Source organism: Cinclus cinclus, chromosome 4, assembly GCF_963662255.1.
Source record: "Cinclus cinclus chromosome 4, bCinCin1.1, whole genome shotgun sequence".
Taxonomy (NCBI): domain Eukaryota; kingdom Metazoa; phylum Chordata; class Aves; order Passeriformes; family Cinclidae; genus Cinclus; species Cinclus cinclus.
Genome location: NC_085049.1, coordinates 7,117,804 through 7,142,579, shown reverse-complemented (window position 1 = coordinate 7,142,579; position 24,776 = coordinate 7,117,804). Strand labels below are relative to the sequence as shown.

General features: G+C 42.5%; 2 protein-coding genes across 2 annotated transcripts in view; one reads left to right on the top strand and one right to left on the bottom strand.

The window, feature by feature from the left end:
• The first annotated feature begins 578 nt into the window (after positions 1-578).
• Positions 579-11,090, top strand: TRMU (tRNA mitochondrial 2-thiouridylase). The gene is made up of 11 exons (XM_062490780.1): positions 579-695; positions 1,075-1,240; positions 3,375-3,481; positions 4,041-4,163; positions 5,314-5,486; positions 6,439-6,492; positions 7,015-7,081; positions 7,887-7,987; positions 9,015-9,159; positions 9,395-9,477; positions 10,666-11,090. Exons 1-11 carry the CDS (start codon positions 608-610, stop codon positions 10,810-10,812), a joined length of 1,254 nt encoding a protein of 417 aa, XP_062346764.1. The 5' UTR covers positions 579-607; the 3' UTR covers positions 10,813-11,090.
• An 11,893-nt stretch (positions 11,091-22,983) lies between these two features.
• CELSR1 (cadherin EGF LAG seven-pass G-type receptor 1) overlaps positions 22,984-24,776 on the bottom strand; it is a 160,784-nt gene continuing 158,991 nt past the window's right edge. The window contains exons 34-35 of the mRNA XM_062490779.1: positions 24,349-24,613; positions 22,984-23,008 (exon numbers count right to left, since the gene is read on the bottom strand). Of these exons, the coding sequence (XP_062346763.1) occupies positions 22,984-23,008; positions 24,349-24,613 (290 nt within the window). The remainder of the gene's footprint in view (positions 23,009-24,348; positions 24,614-24,776) is intronic.

Genomic DNA, 24,776 nt, shown 5'->3' with positions numbered 1-24,776 from the left:
AAGCAGCACTGGGGAACGTGAGGGGTCACTGCCCACTCCACGATCCATCCAACCTTGGTTTACAGCCTCTTCTTATGGTATGGGCTGTCATTTTCATCAATAATTTTTGGTTTTTTGCTGTCATAACTTTTGCTAGATAAGCAGTGGTGGTCGAATAAACATCTGTAAAGTCTTTGGGTGATAGTCAGTCTCATAGATAACCATCTGGCCTTGGTAGGTCAAAAGAAGCAAAAGTGGGGAAGTCTGGTCTTTGTAGATCAGCAGCATTGATCAAACGAAGGCAGGAAGTCTGATTTTGCAAATAGTTACTAAATACAACTTATTTAAAATAATATTCATAACGGGCATTTGAGAGAGAATGATTTAATATATTTTCCTCTATCTAAGGTCCTTGCTTCACTTCCGACCTAATATTGTGGTTTACACGAACCCCAATACTTTTACGATGAACGCGAATCTTCTCTCAATTACCACAGCCCTCGGTGGGCCGAGCCCTGTGAGGTCTGAGGGCGGCTCGTGAGGCTCCGAGCCCCGCTCCGCTCCCTCCCGCCCGGCGCGGCGCGCAGGCGCAGTGGGGAGCGCGGGCGGAAGCGGCGGCCCAGGGGCGATGCTGGCGGCCCAGGGGCGCCGTGTGGCCTGCGCCGTGTCCGGCGGTGTGGACAGCGCCGTGGCCGCGCTGCTGCTGCGCCGCCGAGGTGCGGGGCTGCGGCAGGCGCGGAGGGGGAGAGGGAGTGAGGGCGTGAGGGCAGCCGGGCCCGGCCGGACCCTCTCGATCCCCGCGCAGCCGGGCCCGGCCCGCGCCTCCCCCGCGCTCGGCCCAGGCCGGGCCTGGCACCGCTGGGCCGTAAAAGAGGGGGCGGGAGGTGCGCCTGACTTAGCTCCGCGTTAGGTGGGTTTGCTATAGCCTAGAGAACAAAACCGTAGCTACACACGAACTGTGCTGTAACACGTAGCGCAGGGCTACTCACGTGTCCGGTACGATGCAGTTACTAAAGCCTTTCTTGAGAAACACAGGGCTTGTGTCTAGGCTGTAAGAATGTAGTTTTCTAAGTCATTCTTGCCTTCGTTTAATAGGGTACCAGGTGACAGGTGTGTTTATGAAGAACTGGGACCCTCTGGATGAACAGGGAGCTTGCTCCGTTGACAGAGATTGTGAAGATGCTTATCGGGTGTGCCAGAAGCTTGATATCCCGTTTCACCAGGTTTCCTACGTGAAGGAATACTGGAACGAAGTATTCAGGTAGAAACATTTACGATAGCTGCTCTTTCAGTATGTAAGTGTGGTATCGTGTTACAGTGAAACGTAAGAACAGACGGATAATGAGCAATGGCAATTCAATGCAGTTGTGTCAATGCTCGGAGAAAGCCCTGAAGCTTGTTAAATATTGAGGAATTATTTTTTCTCTCATTTGTATTTAAGGTCAAAATTTATAATTTGCTTTTATTATTTTTATTTGTTTGTTTGTTTTAGTTGCTAGGAGATTTCTCCTTGGGTGAATGTGTAGTAAATACTTTGTTGCAGCTTATTTCTTCAGCTCCTGATGTACTGGTGCAACCTTTGTCCAACTTGAAAAAATATTATTTAATGGGGTACTGCTGTTGTCTGTGTGTGTAACTTGCACAGTGTATTTTACATTATGTATGCTGAATCCAGTTTAGCACAAAATGACTGTGACATAGCCTTGCTTCTTTAAACTTAAATCTGAAACTGTTCTCCAAAAATGGGTGCTCAGATGTCCTGTGAATTTGTTGCACTTTAAGGGAAGTTCTGCATAGGAAAAGCTGAAAGACTTTCTTGGAAGGTACGACAAGAAGGGCATGTTGGTATAACAGCATAATTTATCTTTATGCACTGGACATAAGTACATAAAAATTGTTCCCTGATCTTCATCATCCCCCTTTAAGTAGTGCTGTTGCTACCTTACATTATACTGAGGATGACCATTATATTAACCTGGTCATGCTACTTGTACTGCATGTTGAAATGATATCAAGCTGAGCACCAAACTTGGACAGTCAGTGAAGGAAACAGCAAAACAGCTCTTTTTTCTGGGAAAGTTCACTCCATTTTTCCCCTTTTGGTGTGAGAGAATGAGTAAGTGCTACAAAACTTCTTGGGGTTTATTAATACAGTGTTTGCTAACATTCTGTTACAAGTGTCTTTGTTTGCTTCAGAATCCTTTCTTTACTGTCATCACTGATCTTAAATTTACTCCTCCTCTGGATCTCTCTTGAAAGAGTTATTCATCATAAAACATCTTTTATCACCAGAGCTGTTCCAGGTCTTGTCTTTTCCATGGTTTGTGCAAAACATGTTCCAGTTCTTTCTGTCAGGAAGAGATCCAGTAGACACCCGTCATTGCCCTTTCTCTGGTTCTGTGCTCTATTAGAATGTCTGAATTGGTGTGAGGGTGGCTTTGAGGTGGCTCCTTTATAGAACTCCTAGGGTACCATAAAAATACACTGTGAGCCCCCAGGAGGGAGGCAGGTAGATCCAGATGATTTAATTATTAGTATGAGTTGTTGAATTCAGCATTTTTAAAAAGGAGTTGGAGAAAATAAGAGAGATGTTGCTTTATTTTCTGTTTTTTAATGTAGTGTCACATGGTAAGGAAGAAACAATGGATTCTGTTTCAGATGGAGAAAAGTAAAACCAAATACTAGGATTGCTGCTGTTCTTTTAAATCCAGCTTGTGCCCTTAATTCATCTTGAGTGCATTGGCTACTGACAACAACCTGACAAACAAAACAGTGCAGTGATAAGGACTTTTGATATCTCAGGGTATCATTGTATGCTAGTTTAATTTCATTACTTATTATTTCATCATTGTCAAGTGAATAATACTAAGTAATTATGCAGCAGTGTAAAACTACAACATAACTTCGAGAAACTTAGAATTTCTAGAATGGAAAACAAAAAGGACAGGAAAAAGTCTCTAAAATTAAGCCCCATGAGTGACTGCTTGTGGTGACATTATTGCAGCTGAAGTTATTGTCTGTTCAGCTGAGACACTCCTGGTGTGTACCACCATACTGTCCCACTGAAAAATTAAATAGGGCTGTTCAATTCTGAAGGTAAAGTAATCTGTGAGAGATGAGTAGGAGGTACACAGAGGCCAGCTGCCCTGCCCAGAGGGAATATTATTTTAATAAAGCAGGGTTACAAGATTGTAAGTCATCATTTGACCCTGTCTTCAGTGCACTTTGGAGAACATCTGAACATTAGTTTTTTGCATATTAAAATCTAATGGGTATTTTATTTCTAACATAAAATGATTACAGTGACTGGGTCTTCTCTGGGGCTGGAACTTGGCTTCTCATGTTTAAACACTCCAGTTCCTGATATGCATGCTAATGATTTTTTGTTTTTACAGTGACCTCTTAAAAGAGTATGAATTGGGAAGGACGCCTAATCCCGATATTTTGTGTAACAAGCACATCAAATTCAACTACTTCCTTCATTATGCTATGGATAACCTTGGTAAGGCATTTTCAAATGTGTCAGTACAGAGTGTGTGCCATGGAAATGCTTAAAGGAAACAAACTCTTAAAAAAGTGGGGAAATACATGAGTTCATGTGCATGCCTAACTCATATCTCTGTAGTAGTATGTCGGTAATTGTGAAGTATTTGATTTTAAGATTGCTTTTGCATAAAGAATCATTGAATGGTTCAGGTTGAGAGGGACCTTTAAAGGCCATCTAGTTCAGCTCCTCTGCCCTGGGCAAGGACAACTTCCACTAGATTAGGTTGCTCATATGTAGGAACAGATTTATTTCAGGGACATGCATTGACCTGACAGTTAAGTTTTACATTCTTAGGTGGTCCTTAAAGTACAAAAGCACAAGTGCTGGCATGCTGGTGAATAGTTCGCATTATTTAAATAACAGGAGTACAATTATTGCCAGTATAAGACTTCTCTATAGGTTTTCTTCTTTCATTGCTTTCTGCTTTTCTTACTGTGCATTTGCAATTGCGTTTTGAACTGTGAATTTCAAGTTTCTGTCTTTATGTTATGTTTGTTTTTTCTTTCCTTAATAGGAGCAGATGCAATTGCTACTGGGCATTATGCCAGGACCTCACTGGAGGACGAGGAAGTGTTTCAACAGAAACATACTAAAAGACCACAGAAGCTTTTCAGAAATCGTTTTGAAGTTAGAAATAGTAAGTTGTTTCTTTATTTCATGTTTTGTCCTACATATGAAAGAGAAATGTAAACTGTATTTGGTGTCACAGAATCAGAGATGTTTGTGACCTTACACACAATGATTACCAGTTAAACCCCAGCTTTTGTACACGGTTATTTGTGCTAAACAAGGTATTTATATTACTGAAAATGACCCTGACTTGTCAAGCATTACATTTTCTTGTTTTAAGAGTCAGATGAATGTCAGGTATATGGTGAGCAGCATGCTGTATCCAAAGGGGAAAAAAAACCCTTGTAAACTAAAGCTGTGCAAAGCTGCCAGAGTCATGATTTTACATTACATATTCCCCACTTTCATTTGTCCACCCCTGCAGTTAAAGGGGTTTATTTGTTTCTTTGTTTTAATTTTACTTCTGGAAAGTTGAAATGGCCCCAGCTGGACCTATGGTCTATATATGTGACAGACTGTGATTTACAGATGTGTTTTGTGATGGGCTTCCTTGCCCCATGATTGAGATTTTGTATCACCAGTTGTGACTGAACTATTGGCCTGTGGTTTGGGTTCGAGTCATAAAACACATAAGTAGTGTTTGTACAGCAGCAGAGCTATTAACTTCTAAAGAGAGGGGGCAGAACATGATTAGAAAATTGTACCAATTTTATTTCATCTGGGTAGTCAGGAGATTTCACCTATTTTAAAGAAAAAAGTCAAACTTCTCAGGTCTCTGAGCATTGGTAATAACTCCACCAATAGCTCAAATCCTTGATTTCTAGTAGGGTGATTTCAAGACAAAATGGTAGCTTTCTGAAGAACAGTGTGCTCCAAGGTATTTGAGTCTTCATTCTCTCCTTCACAGGAAATATGAAAGTTTTTGGTTTTTTTGTATTGTCAATGTCCTTGCCAGTGACACATGCACTGTTGAAATAGGTGAGGCAGTGTAAGTGTTTGTAAGATTCTGCGTGGTACAAAACCATAATCTTCTAGATCTTACTGATGAGAGACTATCCAAGAGTTTTTGTTAGATTTTGAAAAACATGTAAAATACTGTCTCTAACATGTATCTGAAAATAATAAATCAGAAATGTTGATTGTCAAACAAAATAATAAAGTAATTTGTACTATTTATGGTAGTTATGTTGAGATGTTTTGTGTGTTTCACTTCACAGCTGTGAAACTTCTTCAAGGGGCTGACCTCTTTAAGGACCAGACCTTCTTTCTAAGTCAGATTTCTCAGGATGCTTTGAGGAAAACCATCTTCCCTTTAGGGGATTTAACAAAAAGTTTTGTAAAGAAGATAGCAGCAGAACACGACCTTCATCATGTGTTAAAGAAAAAAGAGGCATGGTAACACTTAACACTCTTTTGACTTGTATTTATCTCTAAAACAACTTTCCTGAACTTTTTGAACTTTTAACTTGTGACAACCTGTCCATTTCTGATAGGAAAGAATAATATAATAGGTTGGGAAGCATTTTTCATAGTTGGCTACTTCCTTAAAAGTACTTTTAGGAGCTTGTGGTTAGTTGTGTAGTTAGCTTGCTGGTATTTTGTCTGCTGTTGTATCAGGATTAAGATGAAGGTGAATGTGTAGGATGCTATGAGCCTAAAGGAAAGCATCCTCTATCACATCAAGGGAGAAGCTTTTGTTCTTTATTCTCCATAGCTTTTAAGAGGTTCCTCACAACTATTTCTCACTATGTCTTTAGAAATTATATCATACTGTTTTGCCACGGTTACTCTTTAAAAAAAATAAAAGTTGCATTTCTCTGAGAACTCAGATTTCATGAGTCAGTCTTAGAAACTATAATGCAGGCAGTAGTTCTGTTGCTGATGCTGCCTTGATTGCTTTTCATGCTTGTATTCAGCCTCAGTTAATGGGTGTTTGAAGAATGTGAGCAGTAACTGGAAGGAAAAGAGAAGCCTTTTTGGTTCTAAATTTTTTTTTCAAGTGATGGACCATCACTGTATCATTTTGTTACTTTTGTACTTTTATATGAAAGAAATGTCTGTTTTTAATATATGTACAATCTAGTCACTAAGGTTAATGTATTTATTGAACAGGTGTTCTATTTCCTATTACCCCTCTTACTGCTGTGCTTACAGCTCTCACTGATTCTGTATAGAATTAGTTTACCTATGTTGCAGCAGATATTGTGGATTTGTTTATGAGATGCCTAAGATTGTTTGGGATATATGGGAAGGAAAAGTAGATCTTGGACAGACTATTAATAGACATTATTTCAAATGTTTTTCTCTGATTTTGTGTATTCAATTCCATGTTTATTTTTCAGAGTATGGGGGTCTGTTTCATTGGTGAAAGAAACTTTGAAAATTTCCTTCTTGAGGTGAGCAATCTCTGACAATCTTTGTTTCATTCTGGTATTCAGTTTTTAAAACACTCTATAGAAAAATCTCTAGCAGCTTGTGGCCCACTGTAAGTAGCAATGTCCCACTTCCCTTTGCAGTCACAAGCCTAGCTAGAAGCTGACACCCACAGCCTGTAGGAAGTATCTTGCCCCTCTACCAGCTGTCACTCATTTTCTGGAGCAAGAGAAGTGAACATGCACTCTGTGCCTGCCAGGCTCTGACAAATGGTTGGAATGTGAGAGGGACAAAGTGCTGGATCCTGCTGGCTCCTGACATACGTGAGGATAGGGGAAGTGCAGCCTAGAATTACTGCTCATAGGGACTGCCCTTCCTGTTTTTCTCTGAGAGCAGCATCAAGGAGGAGTCAGTAAGCTGCTTGGGCAGAGTTTGCTTCTTGAAGAGTTATTTTTCAGCTTTGAGAGAATGTACTGACAGAATCTGAAATATACTATGAGGTTTTCTGGGGGCTGTCTTGTGACTTAACTCTTCCTCTTTGGTAGTATTTGGAACCTCAACCAGGTAACTTTGTTTCCATTGAAGATAAGAAAGTGATGGGAAGACACAAAGGTAATTGGCTAACCCACCTTAATAACTTACTTTTAGATAAATGGATCAATACTGCTTGTATTTGGAGGGACAGACTTTGGGAAATTCCAAAGCAGTCTACAGGTTTTACTCAGATTGTTAAACCATGGAAAATCTGTATACAATAGTAAAGACTTGAACTACAACTGATCCTTGATTATTTGTTCTATATTGCAAGAAGGCAAATAATTATTAGGGTTACTCTGTTTATACTGAGTAATTGTTACTTTAATACCAAGAGATCATTGTTCACTTAATTCCTTCAAAATGACTGTACTTCAATTCTGTAATCTTTAGTACCTGAACTTTGCAGAAGGAAATGCACCTCAGTGATGCACAGCAGGACATCATCAAACATGGGCACCTTAGCTTTGCCTTTTCTCCTGTGTGTTCTTCCTTTGCTGTCCTTCAGTTCAAGCTGCCAGAACTGAGTTTCTCTCCCAAGTAATTTATGATAATGTTATGCTGATACATAAAAGTAAAGGAGACTGGCAGGACTGAGTGGTAGATAACCCACAAATTGAAACTGAAATACATAAAAGTATGTCTTCTACAATACCTAAGAATGCCACAGTTGAAATGGATTAATTTATAATCTTTAATTTGCCTTTCAGATGAAATTTCAAGTAGATGTTAGTTTAGTTTGTGGCTGGCCCTCTTCTCTAAGACAGCTTGGTTTGTTATTCATTGTTTAGTTGTAAAGTTTTGGGGAAATGATTTTAATGTGTTCTTCTGAAAGTTAAAGATGAAAAGTTGCTAGCAGCATTCTACTTTCGTATTTCTTTAGGTTGGTTCCTCTTCACAATAGGCCAGAGGGCTCGGCTGGCAGGCCTCAAGGAGGCTTGGTTTGTTGTAGACAAAGATGTCAGCACTGGAGATGTCTTTGTGGTGAGTTAATTAACACTGGATTTGCAAATGACTAATGCATGCATTTTATGACTGCTGCTGTATGGAATGTGAGCCTAACCTGGGCAGAATTCTTAGCTTTCCTCTTGGGGGAAGCAGGAGCCAACTAGCGTAGCATCAGCAGATGTGAAACATCTTTCCCAAACAGGCTTTTCATGAGCACCAAATTGGTTTAGATTTTGGCATAGAGCTTTTCCAAGGAAAGGGCAAATAGTGAAAAGAATCAGCCAATCTGTGAGCTCTCATTTTCTGCTATAAAGCATGAGAGTTTTATCTCAGTTATTATGACGTGGTTTATTAAATGTGTATTACCTTGGTTTATGATACATTGCTGCTTTGTTTTTCTAGTAAGAGAATGAGGAGTCAGTGACACAGTTTTATAATTTTGGAAACAGGCAGAATATATATGATAAATAATAATAATAATTAATATGTAAATGGCTAATCATATGAGGTGATGCAGACTTCTGCAGCTTGCTAGCATTGATAATATTTCTTCCTGTTCATGCAGTTGTTATTCTTCTTGGATACTGATGTGATTATAATGAGGTGTTCTGCTACTTGTTGATGTACCAGTGCATAGAACCATAAATGAAAATTGAGAAGAAAAAGACAGGAGCACTAAGAAATATTTTTGTCCTGCAGCGAGTTTGTCAAGGGTAGTGCCTTTGCTGGGGAGGTGTTCATTTGAGAAGCTGGAGAAGAGGGAGGTAGCATCTTGTTGAGACAGGATAAGAGAAGGTCAAATTTCTGAACTCATCCTGAAGAAGGCAAAAATGCAATTGGAGGGAAAAGCATACAAGAAGAGAGACATGACTCTGAGGAGTAGAAGACTGGCAAATCATTCAGGCTTGCTTTAGCCTAAATTAGGTGCTGATAAGTGTTTGCTTTCTTGCTCATATTGCCTTCATTTTGGTGGGGCTTGGTGCTACTTTTATATTTCATGCTTCACTTTGCAAGTTTCATGCTCTCTGGCAAAAACATCAGCAGTAAATAAACATATTTTAAGGCACCATCAAGAGATCACCCAGCTCTGTACAGAGACCTCCTGCGGACAAACCGAGTGCACTGGATAGCAGAGGAACCTCCGGCAGAGCTCGTTCGAGAGAAGATGATGGAATGTCATTTCAGATTTCGGCACCAGATGGCACTGGGTAGTCAAACCTTTTTCGTTTGTCTTGCTCAGTTTGTGAAACCCTGGTAGTGTGTTCGTGTAGTTCTGACTGCAGTAGCAGTGGGGAGGTTCTGGCTTGGTCCTCCTGTTTCTGCAGTATCTTAAAAACAATTCTGTGCTGTGGTATCCTGACTTAGATCCGTTTAGCCTCAGTTTTCCTTCTTCAACGTGAACATAATGGTTAACTTCAGGTGTTTGATCATTTTCTGCTCTAGTACCTTGTGTCCTGACTCTAAACCAAGATGGGAGTGTGTGGGTAACACTTGTGAAACCAGCAAGAGCTATCACACCTGGACAGGTAAGTTATTAGAAGTTGTTTTCCTTCCATTTTTGTGTTTTACCTTATCTGGCAAATAAAACACTTAGCTGGAGCAAAGTAATTAATTTATTTGCATTTGAGAGTGGTTAGCTCTATTTTTACTATTTATCAGCTGTTTTCAGGGAGATTGCTTCTAGTTTTAAGTGATCTGTGGTTACCTGTATAGTCCAAGAAACTTGCTTACAAATTTTAGAAATACATGGAAGCATCTCTGGTAATCAGTTGTATATGCAGAAATTGAAGCTGTTGTTGTTTGCAAGAAATAGGTTTTTAAAGGCATTAGTTTAGTAATTGCATGCTTAATATGGGTTTAGTGTTCAAACATGTGTAGTGAGACTCTGGTGAATTCCACTGTCCAGGACAGAGCTGAGAAGAGGTGCTGTGCCTAACAGGGATGCCTTTTAACATTGCCCATATAGAGATACTCCATCACATTCCAGTACATTGACTCTCAAGCATTCCCTGCATCCCTTCTGCTAGCATAAGCTCTACCCACCCTCCCCAATACTTGAGGGCCCGTGGGAGACATCAGGAGGGGAATTAGCTGAGGACTTTTTGTAATGGAGAGAAGCTGAGAAGAATCCAGCCAGAGCTTATGAGAGGCATGAGAAGCCCCTGAGTGCCAGGAGCTGCCAAGCCTGTAACCAGGCTCTGTACTGCCAGGTAGTGAGACAAGGCAGGAGGTCTGGGCTCCCCTCTCCTGCAGGAACCTGTTGAGCACATCAGGGAGCTCCAGTTGCTTCCTTGCAGATGGTCTGCTGCCATAGTCCTTGGTCCCCTTCCTGTTTTGCAAGTGCCACTGTAGACTGGGCAGAGTTTTCTGGGGAAGGTCCAATGAAGATGCAGGTGATGTTACATGTACATCCCATTTGGAGAGGAAACTTTCCAGCACAATCTGTTCCACCTCAGTACCTGAAGAGTTTTGAGGTAGCCTTGTAGAAGTTCATGATGAAATTTCCACCAACACGTTCATACATTTACATTCATATGAGCCTACAAATCCTCTGTAATTTGGGGGTTTTTGTTTGTTTCAGTTTGTTTTTTTTTTTAAGATTTAGATAGAACAGATATAAATTGCTCACTGTCCAGCAGGTCTTGCACAGCCTGCAGTTGCTCACCATGGTTTTTGCAGCTGCTAAAAAGACTGTCCCTGTGTTTATCTCCTAGTTTGCTGCGTTCTACAAGGGGGATGAGTGCCTGGGCAGTGGGAAGATCCTGAGGATAGGCCCATCAGTGTATACCTTGCAACAGGGCAAAATCCGAGAGGAGACTCCAAAGAAGGAAGAGATTGACAAAATAGAGCCAGCAACGTAACACCTGGGATTGTTTATTGAAGGACTTTGGAGAACTTGCTGCTTGAGAACAATAAAAACTATAATAAATGTGGTTCTTAAGGCCAGTTAACCAGAGTCCCAGCTCTTGACTGTTAGCACTGAAGGAGTTTAAAGGCATTCTGGTGCAATTTTGCTGGACTGTATGGTGCTGTTTATATTAATACGTATCAAGGGATGTCCTAAGGTGGTCTGTAATAGTAGTTTCACATAAAAGAATTTTAATACAAAAATCATGTCTGAAATAATAAATCTATCTCTTATGCATAGGTGAAATGCTTTTTTTCCCTTACTTATAGGTCCCTAGTAAAGTACATTATGTTATTGTACACTAAATGTGTGTTTGTGCTTTGAACTCTGGAAGAGGAGTCAATGATGTTTAAGGTCAGCATTTGGAATGAACTCCAGGCAACAAATACTTATTTTTCATTTTGCATAGTTTTATAAAAAATGCTTTGGATTCTTAAACTGTGTTAAGTAGTCACATCAGATGTTCACGTAAATCGGATTTACAAATCTTAGGGGCTTAACAGTCTTGAATGTTACATGTTTTCACACAACTGACTAATTTTCTGTTGACTGCTTAGTTCTGAGGCTGTTTTGGTGTCTCTCCTGGAAAAGAGAATGCATTGTTGTGCTTGAGAAAAATGCAAATTCACAGGGACTTCCTTGTTGTGGATCAAGCTTAATATAGACCTGATAATGATTGGATCTTGCCATGTCTTAAAATGGAGTGCTCTTATGAAGAGCTGAACACTCTATCAAAATTAGGTAGTTTTATAGGGACTGGATGCATATTGAGAATACCCCAAGCTTATAATAAAACTTGATTGCAGCCAATTAGCAAAAAATGAATTCCTATCTTTCACATGGTACCAGAAGGTAACTGTTTCTGAAGTACAGTGGTGCAGGAGCAGGGCTTCCTGGTGGTGTAGAATTTTGAGATTTTAACTGGCAGTGAGATTCCAGGTTTTCTGAGAGCTGCTGAGCCAGTGCCTCATAGCAGGAAAGGTTAACCAGGTCCTGCTTGTAGCATAGCTGGCATTGGATACAGTGAATTATCTGCTAAAGCACCTGCAGAACAGAGGCTTTTGAATATATTCTCTGCTTCCCTCTTTTTTTTTAAGCATCCTTAACATTGGACACAGCAGTAATCCAGGATGGCTAATGCAGAAAGTTCAGAGGCTAACATGCTCTTTGGTGGAAACCTCTCCAGTAATGGCATCCATTCACTTTAAAGGCTCAGAGGACTTTTGATTTTTATCATCAGAAGTGAAACTTCATGGTTCTGCTGAAGAATCCTCATCTGAGGTAGAGGTGAATAGGTACAATGTTTGGTTGGTACAGACTCATTGTCTGAGAAGGGTGGAGGCTGCAGCTCAGCCTCTTGCCATGACTACAAGCAAAGCCCTCTGACATGATGAAGTGATTGCAGCTATTGCTCCCATTGAACCTCACCACACTGCTGTGAGCCAGGAGTTAGTGGGCATTTGTGAAACTCAGATTGCAGATAGCTTCTTGTAGAGGATGCTTCACAAGAGGCTGCACGTGTCCAGCAACACCACACTTGTGTGTTTAAACTAGCATTTCCAGACAGCTTGGAAACAGGGAGATAAAGGAGTGAGGTGGGAGCAGAGGTTGGTGCTGGGGTCAGGTACCCATGTGCCCTACAAGGGACCATCACTGACACCACTGTTCACACAGCCTTTGCCAAGGCTGGAATTTGGCCAAGATTAAGCTTAAATGGGGTAAGAGCAGTCTCTGGCAGGTCGATTTTCTTTTTTTTATCTATTGGAGAAGATTAGTATCAATTTGCTTTTTAAAATTCATTGGCTTTTCACTTTTGTTTTTGTAGTTTCTTCTGCCATTTTGGGCAACAGATTGCAAACAGGTGAATTCACTTTCAAGTTGTCATTAAGCTTTTCAGGTCTTGAAGTACTTGGTTTCAAAGACTCACATGCGTAACTATTTAGAAATTGAGTTTTTCTTTCCAAAGTAGACAATGTGATAACAAGATTAGGATCATGTAACTGAAAAACCACAACTCATGTCAGGAGTAAGGCTGGGTCTGAATTGAAATCTCTGTTTTGCCCTGTGAATATATTTGGAAGCTGTGCTTCTGAGTGTATAATGGCTGAAAAATTGCACTCCAAGTACAGTTTTATTCTAGAAGTGCTTGTGCAAAACCTGTCTTAATTGCACTCCTGATTTTGCTCCATCTTGGCAGTGTTCCTGCCCTAGCTGGTGCTGGAGGACAGAAATGTCCCCATGCAAGAAGAGGGCTGTGTTGTGATTCTGTCTTCACCTGGTTAGGATTTTTGGAACATTGAGATGTTGGACAGGTGTGGTGAAGGATTTCATTAACACTGTGGCAGCACAGTATTTGCAGTCCAGCAGTAAAAGCATTGGCTCTTAGTGTTTGCATTGGCTTTTAGGGCTGAGAGAAGCTGTCATCCTCCCATTTCAAAAGTGAGCATTCACTCTCTTTAGCTGCTGCTTCTCTTCAGCTGCAAACCCCAGGGAACAAAGCTGCTGTTGTTTTTATAAAGCTTTATCTCCTTCCTCCTTTTTAGAGTAGGCCTATATTTTTAGCATACTTACAAGTGAAAATCCCAAATTTTTAGATGCAGCATTTAAATTTGTACTTTTGTATATGAAATACATATGTATTATGTATTATATATTGAGAAAAAAAATATATATACACAGGTATTGAATGCAGCCCCTATGGACAAGGCTGAGCCCTCCCTGGATGCTGGGAGATGAGTGTGCAGCCTCCTGTGCAGTGTCTCCCCCAAGGCAATGAGATGGAGCTGGAGTGAAGGTTCACAGCACAGCCTCTGCTGTCAGGATTTCAGGATCATGCTGCTTCAGAGAGAAGGATACAATTTCCCCTTCCACCTTTATTCCCAAAACAGAATTTCCTAACCTCTCTTTATCCAAAAGAACCCTTTCAGCTTGGAGGCTTCAGCACAGGAAGGGCTGGTGGGGGGGTCTCTGCTGTCCCTGCTTTGCACGGGACCTGTTGAGTTCTGCAGCCACAGTGAGCTGCAGGGGGATCTTAGCGCCATCAAACAACCTCGGGTTTAATTTTAAAAACACTTTCTCTGCATTTATACGTATTTACATGCCTGAAAGCGTTGAAAGAAATGAAATGATCTATGATAAATGTGATAATCACACCAACGTGGTACGTATGCACCAGTGATGGAGGGAAGTGATGTGCCATTTCCAGCTTCAGCACCAGGAGGCTCCAGGGCATGGCGGTCATCCCTCCCAACCGTGGGCAGCGTTGTTGGGAGATGGTGGCAATTAGCACATCTGTAATTGAGAGTTTTTACTTTTTGTTTTAGATTTTTCCTGAGCCAATCCAGCTCACGGCAGGGATAAATCTGCCCAGGCATGTCAGCACAGCCATGAGACAGCTGAGAAGCAGCACCTTAGCACATTTTAAAAGCCAAACTCTCGCTGGGGCTGAGCAGAGACCATGGTACAGATACTGGCCCTGGCAGCAGGGAAAGCACACACTTATTCCTGAGTTCAGGTCCTGCCTGCCTTCTTTCCCCAGTACCAGGCTGTGCAGGACATTTGTATCCTGGTCACTCTCAGATTTCATCTGATTCTTGAATGGGTGGAGGTAAAAGGGAGATTTATTTTTCCTCTTGAGAACTAGTACCTGATTCTTACACTTTGAATATGTGGGGGTTCTGATGAACAGTGACTTTTGGGGGGTTTTTAAGTGTCTTGCTTTTTGTTACAGGCATAGCGCCAGCTACAGAAATGAGAAAGGAAAAAGTGAATGGACTCCTCATTCTGTGCAGGTTTGCAGCATTCAGAGTAATTTCTTCAATACAAAAGAGCTTCCAACTCACTCTGCAAGTTTAAGGTCCTAGACACAATGAAATACGTGGACCTTAAACAGACCCTACCTGGAAAAATTAAGGTATTTTGGGTGGCTGCCCTGCCCTGAACTTTGATAATTCAGTGGCACCTTTCCCATTCAGTAGCACCATGTTTTGAGGAGGCTCCCAGGAAAGCACCAGTTTTGTAATTACAGCGTATCAGTCCCTGTGGTGAAAAGCAGCAGTCCTACCTCCAGTAAGAAGATACATCAGGAGAAAAGTGACCTGACTGCTCTGTCCTGGGTTTCTCCAGAAGTGCTGCGGGGGCTCATGACAGAAATTCTTCTGGTGCTTTGCATTCCTGTGGGGCTCCTGGGTTTGTGTCTCTGGGGTTGTATGAGCTGGTGATGCCTGGAAAGGCTGACCTGGAACAGAAACTAGACAGAGCAAAAGGGATAAAGTAGGTATTTGTTGAAAGGATACACTTTGGGCAGTGCAAGAGCCCTGCTGGGGCTACACCCAAATCAAATCCAATCCAAGATGCCATCTGGTCATGAGTTTTTACACTTTTATAAGTTTCGGTTCATCTACATATTGGGGTCAATTGTCCAACCACAGCCCCAGGCTATGAAGTCTCAGGCCCATGGCTCACCCTCTTCCCTTCACCATGGTTGATGCTTTTTGGGTACTGGTTGTCTTTGATTGTCTAGTTAGGAAGGGATTGCTTAATATAGCTACCCTGTGAAGAGAACTTACCATCACCTAATGTAAAATTTCAGAGTTACACACTAAGCAGGAGAGAATCGGAAAATTATAAAATCTAAAATCCAAGGCATCACTGGATGTGGTCTGCAAGCAGTGTTAGTGGCAGTTCTGGCTGGCAGATGGGACATCTGGGTTGTATCAAAAAAACTTCAAGTTGGACTCCTAGACTGAACTCCTAAGTGAGCTCTCCCATGTCCTTGGGAGCAGGGAAGATGTGCCATGTTCTCCTCCTCAGGTACTGTAGAGATTTCCTCTGTCTGCCTCCCAGTCTGCTGTGTTCTCCAGGGCTGATGAACACCAGCCCAGCAGGAAATCATGGGCTGTGCCCACTTCTCAGGGCAACAAAGGAGGAAAGATTGAGTGAAAACCAGTGATGGAACATTTCTTCTCTCATTTGAAGGACTTCAGTAGAATTTGCATTTAAAAAAGGGTAGCGCAGATCTCTTTGGGAATGTGTCAGTCTCAAAGGCTGTGTCCCCAGCCCTGCTGCAGCTCCTGCCTGGTGGCAAAGCAAACTCTGCTGGTCTGGTACTGTCTCAGTGCACTGGATGAGGCTTTGTATGAAACTGTAAACATCAAAGAAGGATGGACTGTAAACATAAAATGGACTAGTATGCAAAAATAGGATAACTAGCCATGTAGCATCTGGTGGATTTCAGATTGTGGCTGGATTAATGGTAGATTTTATTTTAATCTAGTTACTTAACTACTTTTCATACATTTTTATCTCTCCTGAGAGTACATGAGGGACTCTATCGGCCATGTCACACCAACAGCTCCATGACTGTTAGCAAATTTGCTGTATGTAGTAAAACTGTTTGATCAATCTGTTACAAGTTTGAATGCTTTCAGGTGTGACTTTTAAATTGCAAATCACTTTATGCAGTATTAGTACTTATTCATATAGTAACACCTTTAGAAATAAATCAGAATAATCTACACTGGGTTTAAATATTAAAGATGTTTTATGCTATAAGATTGTTACACTGAGTTAGTTTCACACCTACCTTTTAGGGTGAAGGAGATTGCACAAGAAGAATCTGTGAACTGATTAGTAGCCAGTTGTTGATCATTATTTAAGACACAACATTTTCATGGAGCAGAGACTGTCCTCTTGTGGTGTGTCTCCTCTGCACTGCAATGCAACAGTGGTGCTTGAACTCCAGAGCAAGCAGGGGAATTCAATACTGAGAGCTGAGACTGATGAATTTTAAGGTGACTCCCTGCAAGCTGCCTTCTTTCTGAGGCCAGAGAAGGGCATCACTGATGGATCAGGAGAAACATGTAACTGCTGTCTAAGCACAGTAGATTGATCCAGGGAATTAGAGCAGGCAGCTCTGCTCTGGTGCTTCTTGCCACAACTGTCCAACCCTTTAATTACATTGAACTTCTTGTAGCTAATGCTGCTGAGCACCTGCCTTGAAAAGCTAGCCCAGCAGAGGCCAGGCTTGAAGCTCCTGTGTTAAACCTCCTCTAAGAGGCATGTTTAACACAGATAGAGCTTGCAGAAAATCCCAAGGGATGCATGGTGTGTCTGTGCATCACCAGAGGCAAACTGAACACTCTGCTTTGTTGCTGGTCTGCTCCAGCAAAGGAGCAGCCTTGGCAGAGCACCTTTGGGTTTACCTCAGTTGTGATGGAAGTGATTGATCCAGATGGAGGACCTGCCCTGTCACTTAGTGAGCAAGAAAGAAAATACACAAACTGCTTTTGGGTTGTGCTTGGCATAACCTAGATAAGATCAGCGTGGAGAAAGCTGTGTGTCAGGAGTGCTTTGATGGCACCTCAGTCCCTCCTGACCACCTGCTCCCTCCCATTCGTTTGGCCATTTTGTGCCAGCAGTATGAACCCTAACCCCTAAAACCCCTAAGCCAACTGGGTTTTTCTCTGATCCTTTCCATCCCTGAAACCTGTGCATCTGTAAGTGAAGGAGTTAACCATTCGAGGTGTTTTTGTTTGTTTTATTCAGGAAATAAACATGTAATAAAAGGTATTGATTTTTTCTCAAAATCAATGCCAGATTTACTGTTTCCCTTGGAAACTTGTTCACTTTGCTGGCTCCCAACCACAGCAGCTGCTGCTTTGTAAGGGATTCAGTGGGATGTTCTAACCTGAAGGGAATGGATCATTCTCAAGGACCCTCTGCTTCAGCTGACCTGTTTGTACATACACAGGACTTCCCATGCTCACTGTGTACTTGAGTGTATGAATATTTAACAAAAACACAGACTCAACTCTGTGTTCTCCATTTGGAAAGCACAATACAGACTGAACATGCAAACAAGATCATTCAAGATGAACTTCTGAAGAGCATCCATCAAATGGCCAAAAGCAAGAGGTTTTCCTACACACTAGCCCAGGGGGTTGGTGGTTTTACAAACTTTTATATCTCTAGAGAGGAAAAGCCCCAACCTGTAACAAATTAATACAGCAAACCATCCATCTGGTTTCACCACAACTATTTTAATGAAAGAGAGTGGCAGCACCTGGAAAGCTGGAGCTGTGAGCTCATTTCTATTTCCTGGGTGCATCTCATGTAGAATGATGGCTTTTTGGATGTCAGGAGGGGCTCTAGAAGTCAGGGCATGCTGGGCAGGGCAGCCCCAAATTTTGGCTGAGGATGGCCCTGGGACATGTGGCAGCTGTCAGGGAGACAGGGCACCTCTCATCTTAAGCACAGTTCTCTCCCCAAGAGGTGTCTCAGCTCTGCTCCACCTCTGCAGCATCTCCTGACCCAGTGCAGAGGCTGGGCTCTCACAGCACCTCCATGAAGCATCAGTCCACAGGGAAATCAGTCTGAGCCTCCCTTCAAATAAAGACAGTATGTTCAGACTTCAGAATTTGAGTTTGAAGGAGTGGCTACTCTATTCAGAAGTATCTTTGAGCAGAGGGATGGCAGCAGCAGATGTCTGACAAAGGCAGAAGGGGACACACCAGCACAGTACAGAGCTCCGGGGGGGCTCTTGGGGTCACTTACAAATGCTTTGAAGTATCTGGAAGACAATCACGAATTAACAGGATCTGTTTGCCACGCACACTTCAGATTAATCTAATTTCCTTTAATACAGTGCCTGGCAGGGTGGATAAAGGAGCAGCAGCAGCAGATGGAATGTGTCTTCAGTAAATGGTTTGATACTGCCCCACACTCTATTCTCATACACAAAACACTGTCAGCGCAGCTGACGTTAATCGATATGAGGTAGGTGCAAAACTTGCTTGGCAAGAAGAAAAGTGTTACAAAAGCCCTCTTGGGCTTAGTTTTATTTGGTATTTTCATTCATGGTTTGAATGATGGAATAAAAGGTAGCTTGTAAAGGTTGCAGGTGCTGCCTCCAGGCATCCTCATGGGCAGGACTAAAATCCAAAATGATATAAGAAACTGGAGGATGGATCCAAAAAATCAATAGAATAAAATGGAAAATGAGTCCAGTAGAAATTGCTTCTTTAAGGGAGAAGTGACTTGCACTTGTGTGAACAGGAGCACAAAGGCAGGGCAGAACCTCTGCAGAAGGGGCTGTGAGGTCCAAATGCACCCCAGAGTGCTCCTGGTGCTGCAGGTGGTGTTGGTGTGGACAGAGGTGACATCTCACCAGGGCTGCTGGGGACCTTTCTGTGATCCCCCATACCTTGGCAGGGCCATCCTCTGCAGCTGAGTGGGTTGTGTGCCTAAGCATGGCATTTAGGTTTCAGAAAAACTAACTTATCTTCCTCAGAAATGCTATTGCAGGCCATTGGCCATTCTAAGGGAATTATTGTTTAGGACTTTTAGACAGATCCCTGAGCATATTTGAATATATTTGAGTATATGGAGTTGTTGAAGGGGCTAGGCTTCATAACTGCTGATGTTACATCCTTACCATGCCATGCTGCTGTCAGTGGTGTATTTCTTACAGAATTTTTTTCCACAATTTGCTTAGGCCAAATATCCTTGTAAAGATTAGGACAGGAAAAGTGAATGAAATGGAGACTTTTAAAATGATTTTCTTTTTTTGGGGAGGGGGAGTGTTGGCAGGCCTACTGCTTGCATTTTGTGGACTGGTCTGGTTTCTTCTCTCCCTACCAGCACCATGCAGGCTATAGTTGATGTGGTAATGGGTTGAAGAAGGGCAAGAAGGAAGGGTAAAAGGTACAGCAGTGTTTCTGCACATGGAACAGCTACAGAGATCCAAGCTGCCCAGCTGGAAAGAGATTACTCACGTGCTTTAGGACAAAGCCTGTCTCTCTCTTTGACCTGGGGAAGGTGACTGAGAGCCACAAAGGTGTCCATTGCAGGGGACAGGAATGAAGCTGAAGGTAGAAATTTCTCTTGCTGCTTGTAACTGAATCAGGCAGCCTACTGTGTAGTAGAAGTTTAAATAGATCCAAAACAACATGAGAGGTGTATGAGGGAAATATACAGGTTGCTGGAGACAGGCACAACCCCTCCCTCTGGGAAGCCCTGAGCTGCAGAGCTGGGGGCTGTGGACCCTGCTGGGGCCACCTTGCCACGTTATGTGTGGCTGATAATCCTCTTTTCCTAAACATATGCTGTAGGTGGCTACTGGAGACAGGATCACAGCCTGGTCTCTCCCTTAACTAACCTGCTTATGTGAAAGCCTGAGGCTTATTTCTGTCTCTCCACAGAATGGTGAACTAACACTTAAGAAAAAGCCCAGTGTTTCACCAAATAATGCACTTGTGCGATAAAATTAAAACCAGTTCCCTTTGGGATAATTACTCGAGTTTGTTTAGTGTTTTGCCAGAGCTGTTTCCAAACTGAAGATCCTGAAGATTTGATTTTGCTCCTAAATCAGTAGCCAGGCTCTCTCCACCTGGCCTCACACTGGCCAGCTGATACTGAGAAATACTTTTAATTTCCAGAAAGCTGACAAGACACATGCAGGGCACTCCGGTGCCTTGTGAGATGCATGAATGAGGACTTGCACAACAGCCTGGAAAGGACTGAGCGAGCAGGACCTTGGCTTGGCCTCAGCTGGCTTGGGAGAGCCAAGGAGGGAGCCCAGACCCTCTGAGAGACCCTTGGCACTCCCTGCAGGCTGTCCTGGGCTGGGCTGGCTGCCACTCCCCTTGAGCTGCTCTCACACATCCTTTTCTAAATCTGATGCTTTCCTGGTGATCTGCTTTGCTCCAGGTTAGCAGAGGACATTTCTCTTCCATGGACCATTTCCCACATCTGAGGAATTCTGCAAGTTTGGACTGAAATGCCATGCACACTGTGGCATCCTGTGCCAGCACAGGGCTCTGGGCTGCAAGGGGGGTGTGCATTGGCTGGTTGGTGCTTCACAGCCTCTGCTGCCTCAGTGAGAGATGGGTACCTGTATGTTCCTGCTCCTGCTAATCCCCAGGAAATGCCATTTGGACTCTCATCATCTGTGCTGCACTTAAAAATAAACCACGGGAGGAAGAATACAAATTCAAAAAAATTTCTTAATTTATTGTAAATTCTCCTTTCATCTGTGATGCAATTCCAGTGTTCTGCACATTAATAAATATACATTTGTTAAAAAAACAACAAACTTCCAGTGTCTATCTGCCATAAAGCTTTTAAAAAGTCATAAAAATAGGTTTTAATTTTTTTTGTCATTAATGCAACTGACCCTCATTTACTGCGACAATTCTGATCAAAATAAAAACTACCTACATCTCACTGGGACAAAATATACATACACAGATGTAAGAACAACTAGCATGGGTTATACACAATGCCTGAGCACACAGCCAAGTGCCAGACCCTTAAAACATTCAATTTTTCTTTTTTTTCTGCCAGAAAATGTCACAGAGTGTGTTGCATAATTTTTAAAGGATCAGCATCTTTCCTGCCTCTCCCCTTCCAAAGGCCTCCTCGATACTTTGAAAATGCTTAAGAATATCGTGAAACTGAGATTACAGTATACAGTTTCTAATCTTTTCCTCAACGATTTTCTGTTTCTTTCCCTTCACACACATTTGCACAAACAATAGCCAATATTTTCCCAGAAGGGCTGCTGTGGTGAGCAAGGAGCTCCTGAAAGCCTTGTTGGCAGACAGCAGGCACAGGCACACCATTGTCATTCTTGGAGTCACGTATTCCCACCATGGGAGCCACCAGCTGAGCTCTGCCTCACACTGTTGGATGCAAATTTTTTCACAGCTTCACTCTTTTTGTAAACATTGCAGGAAGGTGAAGACAGCAGACAGGCCACACTTCACTTTTCTATACTTGTGAAACCCGCACATGTTGTGGGAAACATGAAACTTTGAGCCTTCCATGAGCTTTTTGAAATATCAAGGAGGGCAGGGCTTTGTCAAAGAGCTGGGCAGTCAAATCTGGACATCTATTAAGTCTTGTATTTCTGCTTTGATTAGCAATGTGCTGAATCCAGTGAGCAAAAAAGAGAAAAAAACCCCACACCTGAGGCAGACCTTGATGCACAGGAGGAGGGCCCTCTCCTTGGGACATGCAGAGTGCTGGCTTGTTACAGAGACCAAGGTCAAAACCTACCATACAACCACACCAATTATTTTCTTGTTCTTGGTAAGGGAAACACTGATTTGACTTCTTCCAGACAAGGACTGTGTTGACACCTTACACAAAGATATGTGTAGTCCTGAAGTTCAGTTCCTGATCACTTCAATGCACTTGTGAGAAGAGATCAAAATACCAAAAAATGAAAAAAACATTTGTGAGTTTTAGAAAAGCTTATGAGAAAAACATACTGTGCCCTTATAAGTGTTCCAAAATCTGTTAACAAAACTTATAAACTATAGTAATGGATTTTGATGTAATCTTTACTGTATTACTTTGAAAACTGCATTGTGTCTGAAGGTGGCTTCCAGGCAAACCTCATTTACTTATCAAAAGCCAAATTCAAGTAAAATTGTGCAATGTTCATATAAAAAATATCAAAACATCTTTTAAATTGATTTCCTATTATCAAATTAAGAAGATCAGTATAAATGTAAAATATACAAAGGAACTTTGTCTTTAGCAACACCATACAAAATATATAAAAGTATCTACACTTTATATATATATATATATATATATATATAAAAAAGATTTTTTTTTCTTAATGCGATGTGTCCATAGGGGGGTGGACAGAGATGCTGGTATAGAAACCAAAGGACACTTGTTGTAATATTCCTCCCTAGAGCTCAGAAACCTCAAGGGCTCACGCTGTAGCCATCAAAACTCCACAAGAGACACCTCCTAGTGCTTGTCTTTAGGCTTATTCTAGGTCCACTAGGAAACAATACGTTTTTCCTTGGTTCTCCCCCGTAACAAGCAACCCCTGCAGCACTGTCTGCACGGTGCACAGGTATCTGTCCATCACAGTGCATCCCTGTGGCCATTCCCATGTTTTCAGCACGGGTTCCTGTGGTGTGGGAGGAGAGTACCACACAGAGCCCTTGTTGCAAGTGCAGCTGGGAGCAGCCAGGGGTCTGCCAGACCGTGAAGCCATGTGGGAATGGATGTCCACCTCATCCTCCTCACCGTGTGGCCACTCTGATGAAGTCCAAGGTGAGGAGTCAGAACCGTGCAGAGGTGATCACAATTTCCTGATGGTTCAAATTGAAGTTTCATTACTGCCTCTGTTAGTGAGAAGAAGTGATCATGCAGGCTTAGGGTTAAACAGGCACAGGCAAACCACTCCACCCAAACCCACCTAATGGATTTTAGTAAGGGCTCATGCTCTGTGAAGTTACCATGCCTTGCCAATCCAGTGCTTGCAAGGGGGATGCTGTCCTGGAGGGAAGACCAGCTGGGAGAAACAGTTTCAGGTAGTACACAACAAAAATGCTTTAGAGGAAGCTCTACAGTGGGCTTGTGTTTGTCTAATGCTTTGCTGAGGATGCAAGGTTCACACACAGATCTAACAAGCTGTTAGAAGCCTGGTGTATCAGACGGATTCATGCAATCTGCTGCCAACAGCAGAGCTTTTCCATGATGCCAAAGCTCTGGAGATAACACAGTTGCTTAGTACAAACTGGCGAGTTATTCTTCAGTAATGGTTGTGTTACCTGGTAGCAGCTTATTCAGTAGTAGCTTATTCAAAACATCCATGTTTCCTGGCTAACCAGGATCTATTTCATCAGCCAACTCCCAGCAACCCAAAGATGTGCTTTTATAGTGAGGTGGGAATGGTCTGTGCACAAGACAACAGGGCTATTTATTTAAAGCCTGGTGGGACAGTGCCAGAGTTAAAGCTGGGTGAGAAATTTTCTCTGGGTTTGGTGAAACAGTAAGACTATTATTCACGTTAATAAAAAATGAGACTATATGCATAAAATGCCTGCAGAAACTTTACATATGGCTGTTGTCTCAATTTGAAATGCAAGAATTATGATGAGTAATGAGGTTTCTGAGAATTCCCTTTGGCTGAGAGCTTGCCCAGCCTTTTGTTTATGTTTGATTCAGTTTACAATGGTAAATTCACACGCTGATTGCCATGCAGCAGGTAGGAATCACACATCTGGTAATTTAGGATCAGTAGCTTTGTTTTCTCTCCAGCCTTGGGGTCTCCTCCCTCAGCCACGGTTTCCCTCTGCCCAGATGGACACTCACACTATGTCCCCCCACAGCTTTGTGCCTTTCCCCACCCAGTACTGGCAGGGTGGCAGGGCAGGGCAGAGCGAGGCTGCTCCTGTCCAAGTGTGTCAGTACCACATCAGCCTGCCAGTTCAGAGCATGCCAGGGTGACCCAGTAGCAGGTGTCTGTCACAGCACTTTGCCCAGGATACCTGTTTTGGCCTTCTCATGGCTGAAACACCATGGCCTGCAGACAAGGTATGGGCAAACCATCAAGACAGCCACTGGTGAAGGACTCTGGCCAGTCACCAGAAGAAAGTTTTGCTCATGTGCGAGTCTGGGGTTGGAAGGTGAAGGGTGAGACCACAGGAGGTTGGCCAGGGCATCCCAATGGGGCACTTACTCTGAGTCTGAGGTGTCAGCATGTCCTGTTCCCACGTGGAGGCTCATGGCCATGCCATTGAGCTGGTCTCGAGACTGCTCCCTCCGAACATTTTTTACTGTCACCCCTGAGTCTGAAGGAGAGCGGACCCCCTCGTTTGTCCCTAGGGAAGCAGTCCTGGATGAGACTGTGCTCTGATTGTAATCTGACAGCTTTTCCCGCAAACGATTCTTCATATTCTTATCCACCAGTGGGGGAGGGTAGGTAACTTTATTTTTTAAGATGCCTGTTAAGGAACAGAGGGAATAATAAAATTTTTTAAGCGTATCAGTAATCCCATTTATCGAGCTAAGCACATGCAATATGTTACATTCTCTATCTGTTACTAAGTCTCCTAGTTTGGCATTTCATTACTAAAAGATTAGACTTCAGCAACTACCTACTAGCTT